Raw genomic sequence first — 9,348 nt, forward strand, 5'->3', positions numbered from 1 at the left:
TTTTCTGAAGGATTAAAAAAACTTGAAAAGCGATTGACCAAGTGTATAGAGCTCCAAGGAGATTATGTTGAAAAATAAAAAAAAATTTACCCGAAAAAAATTATTTTTATACTTCATTCTAAGGACTTATTGAACTACCCTCGTATCTCAAATTATTTGAAACATTTTATGGTATATTAAAAGGTTTAAAAGGCATTTTCTAGTCATTCAACCCTAATTATTCACACTTCAGAAGAATCGCATTTTAGTCTCACTGGGTAAATTTCATCCCACCAATGAGTAATGAAAATCTAAAAAATGGCTAGGTATTATTTGTTAAAGGTTTTTGTTAAAAAATTCAAATATTTCAGCTGAAGATTCATCATTTTAGTTAAGAATTCATCAGTTTGTTTCAAAATTAATTGTTCAACTGAAAATTTATCTGTTCCATTCTTTATTCAAAACCGATATTTTCTAGTTCAAAATTGAACAATTTGGATTAAAATTTTTCTTTTTTATTTGAAAATTCAACTCTTTCTTTGAAAATCCACGTATTTTTTTAATAAATCTATCTTTTTGGTAGAAAATTGTTCTTTTTGTTTAAAAATGCTTGTTTTCCATTAAAAATTGAGATATTTCACTTAAATGTTTGATCATCTTAGTTGAAAATTCCTCTTTTAGGTTGGAAATAAAATTGCTTGGTTGAAAGTTAAATTCTTTTGTTAAAAATTACTTTTCGTGGTTTAAGATTCATCATTTTAATTTTAAAAAAAATTCCTTTGGTTGAGAGTTGAGTTATTTGATTGAAATCTTGTTTTTTTTTTTGTATGAAAAGGCATTTTTTAACTGAAAATGTAACTATTGTTCCATAATTTTACTGAAAAATGTATCTCTTTTGTTGAACATTCAATTTTTATTTATTAAACAATGAGTTGAATATTGAACAATTTCAGTTGAACATTCATTATTTTAGTTAAAAACGCATCTTTTTGGTTCAAAATTGAACTATTGCAGTTGAAGATTCATCATTTTAGTTGAAAACCCATAAGTTAGGTTGAAAATTGAACTATTTTGTTGAAAATCCGTTTTTTTTTTAATCTTGGAAATTTAACTTTCATTTTTGGTTGAAAATTGACATTTTTTAGTGGAAAATTTAAGTATTTGTTTAAAAAAACTATTTATTTTGCAATGTTTTTCTCTGTTGTGTTGAAGAATCTTTAGAATGAACTCATGAATTCAAATAAATTGTTGCCCTTTTAGTGGCAAAAGTATGAATATGTTACTTTTGGTTGACCGGGAAAATTGAAAAACTTATTCGAGAAAACCCGGAAAATTGAAATCGTCCGTCTAATCGCCACACTAAAATTATTTCTGTTATTTTCTTTGAATAGGGATGTCGAATGGGTGCGGAAGCAGTCATGGCGCTGATGGAAGCAACACCCGAAACTGAAGCTTGTGTCGTTACTCTCGACGGAAATCAAGCTGTTCGTTTACCTCTTATGGAATGTGTTCGTCGCACGCAAGCCGTTGCTAAAGCCATGGCAGATAAAAACTGGGATCTGGCTGTTCATCTTCGTGGAAAGTGAGTTTTCACGTAATATTTTTATTTCTATTTTAATCTTTGGAAATTATAAATACCGGATAATTTATTTTAATTTTTTTCTTTATTAAGTTTTTTTGGTAGGTTCCAAACTATATGAACAGCAGGGTGTCTAACAAACCGGGAAATCTGGAAAAACCCGGGCATTTTATTTAACCGAGGAAACGCTGTGAATTTTATTTACGGGCCTCACAGACCGGTCCCTCTTTCCACTATTGCACCCTAGATTCAGTTGAGGTCCCTAAAGTACCCTAATTTCAAGATTTGGTCCCTATGGAGTAGGCATTACAAAAAATAGCAAATATCAGAGAATTTTCTGTAAGAAGTAACTGTACAAAATAATCAGGGCTGCCACACAGTCACTATTATTAACTTTTTTCTCAAATCACTTTTTATTCAATTTTTTAAATGAAAAGATCACATTAGTGACTTTTCTTTCAATGAATTAACTCAAGGGTTAATCACTACAATTCAGGTCTGTACCTATTTCTTAATTTTTAAAGATTCCCCGAAATTATTAATAGATTTTAATCATTTCAAGGGATTTCATAGCGTTTGAAATATGGTAGGAAAAAGAATTTGGTAGAATTTCAGATGATATGGAACGATTTTATAGGGCCAATAAGGTTTTAAAATATTTTAAAAGATTTCACGTTATTTCATAAGATTTCCGAAGATTTCGATGATTTTAAGGGATTTATTCACAAGAAGTAAGGTATTTCATCGGTTTTGAAAGATTTGAAGAGTTTTGGAATGTACACTGAGTTCTTATTAATTTCTCCTAAATTCTTTGAAATGCTCTGAAATTTTATGAACTCACTTGCATTTTTTTAATTTACTTGAATTCTTCTAAATTTATGAAATTCTCTTCAATTTAATAGATTTTGTCTATATTTTAAAAGTTTTAATTTAGTTTTCCCCTGTGGAACAATTGATAAAATATTCAAAGGATTTGAAATATGTTGAAAGTCTAAAAAGTTTAAAATATTTTAGCTTATTTTGAAATATTACAAAGAAACTTTTTATAGATTTCAGTAATTTAATGCGTTTTTAAAGAATTTGTAATAATTGAAGGTATTGTAAAAGATTCCTAGAAATTTTCAAGATCTTAAAGTAGTTTCAAGAAATTTCAAAAGATATTGGAGGATTTGAAATATTTTAGGACATTAAAAAAAAATCTCAGAACTTTTTGATTGATTTCAATAGTTTAAAGGGATCTCAAAGATTTTACCATTTTTTTTGGTATATTTAAAAAAATTCCCATGGATTTCCAAGGATTCTAATCATTTTAAAGGTTTTAAAATTTTTGAATGCAGTTTTAAAAAAATTCATAGAATTTCCGAAGATATGATAGGATTTTACAGGAACTGTAAGGCTGCAGGATATTTTATGGAGTTTTGAGAGCCCTGAAGGTGTTTTAATGAATTTTCTAGGATTTCCGGAAATACCAAATTTCATATAAATTCACGATATTTTATGATATTTTAATGGATTTCAAATATTTTTTTCCATTCATTTGGAATTCGGCCTGAATTCTTATTAATTTATGCTGGATTTTTTCTCAATCCTTTTGAATCTTTCTAAATTTACTCAATTTGACTCAATTCAGTGGATTTTTCTAAAGTTTTTGTTTAATTCATCTTGAAGTCTTTAAAACTCATCTTAAATTCTTAGGAATTTCATCAAATTCTTTTAAATTCTCTTCAATCTTTCTAAACTCATTTCAAGCTTACTCAATTAAATTAATTTTTTCATATTTTTGAATTGTTTTTAATTTATTTGATTTTTTTAATTCAACTTGATTTTTTAAATGAATTTTATTGAATTATACCCGCTTCCCTTCAATATTTTCCAATTCATTTGAATTCTTTTGATTATAATTTAATTTATTTGTAGTCATTAGTCATTTCTTTGGTTAAAAATTAAGAGTGTTTTCTAGATTTGAAGAGATTACAATTTTTTGGATTTCACTCTAAATTCTTTTAAATTCTTTGGAACTCTCTTGATTTTTTGTAATTTACTTGAATTCTTCTAAATTCACTCAATCCTGTTTAATTCAATAGATTTTTTTTTAATTTTTAAAGGTTTTGATTTCATTGGTCCTAAGTTCTTTTAGCCTCACCGTGAGTTTTTATCAATTTCATTGAATTCTTCTCATTTACCTTAAATTCCTTTAAACCCATTTCAGTTTTACCGCAATCAATTTAATTTTTTTTGTATTCAAATTTTTTCCATTTCATTTGAATTTTTTGGAATTTAATTCGGACCCTTTGGTTCCTATATTTTATCCCTTGAGGACTCTGAGGCCTGTATTTAAGATCACGAATTTTGTTCTTTTACTTTTTTTTACTTTTTTTTTTTAGAGAGAAATTTCTGATTTTTTCACACATGCGCAAGTAAGTATACTATACACTATACAGTACCGATCTTTAGTTGTTATAATATTAACAATATGAGTAAAAATTCCAGGGTGGCCTCTGATCTGGAAAACCAGGAATGACCAGGAAGTTTGCGAGACTGGTAAAAACCGAGATATAACCGTGAATTTATTTTTTTACCGGGGATATTTTGCAAATTTGTAGAAAAGATAATCTGTCCAAGTTTAACATCAATAGTTTTTAAAATAATCAGTTGAATTTTTATCTTTTTCAAATATGATATCATTCATTTTACAATGCCTATTTTGAAAAATTTTCGCTTTTAAATTTTCCATTTAAAGAATTTTAAAATGCAGTTTCAAATACTTAAAAAATTTAAAATTACTAGCTTTTGAAATAGACAATTTTTTATTTTTAAAAACTTTTTAGTTGATCAAATGCGAACATAAAATCTGATGATTTTTATAATTGAGCTATACATTAAATATTAACAATTGAATAATAATTGATTTCACAAGACGATTAGGAATCAGTTTAAAATTTAAGAGTTTCCAGTTTTTAACGTTAAACATTAGACTGTTGCAATTGAGAAGTCTTAGTAGTTAAACAAATGTGAATGCCCAATTGAAATTTTATAAACTATTTTTAATTTTAAAATAACTTCAAAATAATATATTCATAATTGAAGGCTTTTAATCAATAAAAAATATTGTTTTAGTCTACAATTTGAAACTCTGAAATTTTGTAATTAGGAAAAATAACAAGTGTTTAATATTTAAATTTATTTGATTGTTAATTAAAAATCAGTATCTATAAGTTAAATATTAAAAACTAAACTTTAAACGTTACAATTTTAATTGTTATATTTGAAAAAAATTTATTTACAAGTAAAATATTTGAATTTTGATTATAATAAATATTGAAAAGCTATTGTTAGACAAAATTTGAGTAAATTTAAGAGATGTTTAGGAGGTCTGAACAAATTCACAATTTAAAGTTTGAAAGTACTTCAAATAATTTAAACGAAGTATCTACGTATATCGACAAAATCAGGCTATTTGCAGATTTTTGCAGGTATCAAACAACAACAAATTTAGAAGAAAATTAAAAATGTCTTTATTTTGAAAAATTAATTTTAAGAGAATACTTAAAAGAATTTAAAAAGAGTTCCAAAATTGGCACCAATGAATCTCGAATATTTCAAGGAAATATTTTTAATTTGCAGGATTTAAGAACACATTTTAGGAAGATTTTAGAAGATTTTTAAACTATGTAAAATGAAAATAATTTAACTTTTAATTTAAGCAGTTATCAGTTTATAACATAAATTTAATCGTTTAATTGTTAATTTACCGTAAAAAATGTGTGCGAAACGGGGAAAAACGGGAAATGACCGGGAATTTTGATGCAATTAAAATGGCCACCCTTTTAAAATGATTTAAAATGATATAATTTAACTTTTTTTAATTTAATTATTGATTTTTTAATGTAGATCATTGAAAATGATAAAGTATTAGTAGCTTCAATTGTACATGTGTAAATTATTAAGCATTTGAATACAACATTTCTTAATTTAAAAACTTTGAAACTTAAATTTTAAAAGTTTAAAATTGAAAAGTTCCATTTTGAGTGCTTTAATTTTCAGCTCAGTTTTTATTAATTCAAAATTAAAATTGTTTAGCTTTCGAGTTCGATTTTTCAAATCCCATTGACCGTGAAAAATGTTTGCGAACCGGGAAATGACCGGGAATTTTTTCTTTAACTAAAACGGCCACCCTGAAATTCTTTCTCTAAAATAGATTGAAAACAATCAAAACTCTATCAAATAAGCAATGAAGGCATTTTGTCAATTCTTTAAAAAGCTATTCTCAAGTTATTTCAGCTTTCAATGTATTCTAAAAATTCTAATAAAATCTAATACAATCAACATTTTACAACATTGAGCATGTATTTTATAATAAATATTTCTTTCAGCAGAAAAATGTTTCAATTTTTCCAACATTTTTGTTTCAACTTTATTAATGTATTCTTGGATAATATATATCAAGAATTTTCAAAATTTCATAATTTCTCACCAAAGATTTCTAATTTCATAAATTCGTATATTCAAAGATTTAATTTTGTCAAATTGCAAATCTTCACAGATTTCCCCTTATTCCTCTTTTTTTAAAGAATAATAGAATCCAATAAGAAACTCCTACTATTTTTTATTGAAGTTTCATTGTTTTTGCTCACAGTTAGAATTTTTGGTTTAAAATTTACTTTTTTTCTGTTGAAAATTTAACTAGCTTCTAAAAACTTGGTCTTTCTGGTATAATAATTCAACCATTTGGTTAAAAATTCATCCATTTATTGAAAATTAATCTTTTCTAGATGATAATTCAACTGTTCTAGAAAATTCGTATTCTTCGCTTGAAATTTTTTTTGTGTGGTTGAAAATTCAATTATGTTGTTCTAAATTCATATTTTTCTGTCAAAAATTCAACTATTGTGGGACATATAATCTCTTTGGGTAAAAATTGATTTTACTTAATTAAAAATTAATTTTTTATGTTGGAAAAATAATCGTTTTTGGTTGCTAATTTAATTGTCTTTTGAAAAATTCGCCTTGTTTGAAAATTAATTTTTTTTAAATTTAATTATTTGATTAAAAATTCATATTTCTTCTTTCATAATTAAATTTTTCAGGTTGATAATTTAATATCTTCTAAAAAATTGGTCTTTTTGCATGAAAATCCAACCATTTGTTCAAAAATTCATCTATTTTGTAATTATTATTTAATTATTTGTAATTATTTTTTAATTAAACTATTTGGTTAGAAATTCATATTCATTAAATGAAAACGGTGTGTTTGTTGAAAATTTAACTTTTCACGCTGATAATTCAACTTTCTTCTAGGAAATATGTCTGTTTTGCTTAAAAATTCAACTATTTGGTCGAGAATATAATGGTTTTTGGTTGAGGTTTAATCTCTCCTTTTTTAATGTTCGACCATTTGGTTCAAAATTCAAAATATTTTATTCATAATACATATTTTTGGTTTATAAAGTGTTGTTTTATAAAGTGATTCGTTTTGGTTGAAAATTCAACTGCATTCTACAAAATTTGTCTTGTTTGAAAAATAATAATTTTTTTCAATTTAATTTTTCTGTTGGAAGTTCACCATTATTTGTGGGAAATTATTTTTTCTGTTGAAAATTCGAGTTTTTAGGTGGATAATTTAAATATCTTCGTAAAAAAATCGTCTTTATGGCTTAAAAATTCTACTTTTGGTCGAAGTTTAATCTTTTTTGTTTGAAAATTCAACTCTAGCTAAAAGTTCAATTACTTTATTAAAAATTTATCTCTTCTGCTTGAATTTTTTCAATTATTTGGTTTTAAATTTTCGACGAAATTTGTAATAGTTTATATTTGAACAAAAAAAGATTTCAATGACAAATTTTTAAAAACAGCTAAATGTAACCAACAAATGCGAATTTTCAAAAAAATACTGGATTTTTTTACCGAAAAGTTTATTTTCCATCAACAAAGGTGATTTTTCAACGAAATACATAAATTTAAAATTAAGAATATTAATTTTCTACAAAAAAGACGAATTTTTACCAAATTACATAAAATGAAAATCTTTATGTAATTTAGTCAAAATGTGATTGTTAGTCCACATTTTTTTTATTAGTATTCAGTTTATATTTGTTTCATTTCTAATATTTTGTAACCAAACAGTTGAATTTTTCTATAAAAAAAATATAAATTTTGAACAAAAAAGAGAGTAGATAAATTTTGGTTGAAGAGAAATAAATTTTTTTTAAATCTAATTTTCTACTTTACATTTTTATTTTGTACCAAATAGTTTAAATTTACACCAAACTATTAAGTTTTGAAGTAAATAATAGGAATTTTCAACAAAATAGTTAAATTTTCAGTTAAAACAATTACCTTAAAAAAAAAGGAATTGTCAACTAAAGTTAAGAATCGTAAAAAAAATCAACTTTGAAGAAAGTAGTTCAACTTCTAACCAAGGAGTTAAATTTTTAACATAACAAGATAAATTTTCAACGAAAAATGTGATAGTTTATATTTAAAAAAAAAATATATTTTAATGGGAAACAGCTGGTCTTAAGGGCATGTGACACAGCTAAATACCTATATTACCGACCTCACTTTATCAGTTCACTGAATGTTTTTTTGAACCTAAGAACTTTTTCTGTAAATAAAATATCGAGCTGATACTTTGGAAAATGTATTAGAGTACAAGAAAGTCATTTAGGTACTGCATTTTGGTAGGAACTTCCCTGAAAATTATTTTATCTTTTTTCTGAACCTCGACATTTTTTGAACGTTCGAACTTTTTTTATACATAAAATATCGGTCTCAAACTTTGAGAAATGTAAGAGCCGAAAGAAAACTACGTTCAAGTACAAATCTTAATAATAAAAGATGTAAAAAAATAAATTTCTACTATCAATTCCGTCGGCATCAGCTGATAACGTTGTACACGAATATGCGAACCCTGGCGGCCTCTAGACGAGGCTCTAGAGAGTTCGTATTTTCGTGTACAACGTTATCAGCTGATGCCGATCAATTTCTCAAAGTTTGAGACCGATATTTTATGTATAAAAAAAGTTCGAACGTTCAAAAAATGTCGAGGTTCAGAAAAAAGATAAAATAATTTTCAGTGAAGTTCCTACCAAAATGCAGTACCTAAACGTACTTTATTGTACTCTAATACATTTTCCAAAGTTTCAGCTCGATATTTTATATACAAAAAAAGTTCTTAGGTTCAAAAAAACATTCAGTGAACTGAAAAAGTGAGGTCGATAATATAGGTATTTAGCTGTGTCACATGCCCTTAACTAATAAAGACAAATTTTCAACAAAAAACTTGATTTTTATCCAAAAAATTTGATTTTTTATCAAAACATATGAATTTTCAAACAAATTGCATACATTTTCAACTGAATAGTTAAGTTTTATACCAAAATTATTGAAATTTTAACCCCAAAATGTGAATTTTCAATCGAAACATATTAATTTTTAATCAAAAAAGGTGAAATTTTTACAGAAAGTGATGAATTTTGAAAGGATTATATTAAGTCTATTAATTCCATTAAGTCTATTAAAATGAGAAAAGAGAGAATGACTACGAAGCCTGCTATAAATAAATAGGAATTTTGATCATTCATAAAGTAAATAATAACATTTTAAATAAAAATAGAAGTTCTTTTTCAATACTTGAACAAATTTATGACACCATCTTGACACTATTTAAAAAAATTTGACTTGAATGAAAAAAAAATCAGTTTTTAACATTCTCATTATTTCCATCTTTTCAGGGGATTCGTGCGAAATTTGGAAACCTACAAAATGTTGACGAGATTGAAGGCACCAGT

At 25.4% G+C, this 9,348-nt stretch overlaps 1 protein-coding gene across 1 annotated transcript in view; it reads left to right on the forward strand.

Annotated features, from left to right (window-relative positions):
* LOC117175323 (ATP-dependent 6-phosphofructokinase) overlaps window positions 1-9,348 on the forward strand; it is a 52,517-nt gene that overhangs the window by 25,442 nt on the left and 17,727 nt on the right. Inside the window, exons 8-10 of the mRNA XM_033365032.1 lie at window positions 1,371-1,561; window positions 3,943-3,975; window positions 9,292-9,346. Of these exons, the coding sequence (XP_033220923.1) occupies window positions 1,371-1,561; window positions 3,943-3,975; window positions 9,292-9,346 (279 nt within the window). The remainder of the gene's footprint in view (window positions 1-1,370; window positions 1,562-3,942; window positions 3,976-9,291; window positions 9,347-9,348) is intronic.

Source organism: Belonocnema kinseyi, chromosome 6, assembly GCF_010883055.1.
Source record: "Belonocnema kinseyi isolate 2016_QV_RU_SX_M_011 chromosome 6, B_treatae_v1, whole genome shotgun sequence".
In the NCBI taxonomy this organism is placed as follows: Eukaryota; Metazoa; Arthropoda; class Insecta; order Hymenoptera; family Cynipidae; genus Belonocnema; species Belonocnema kinseyi.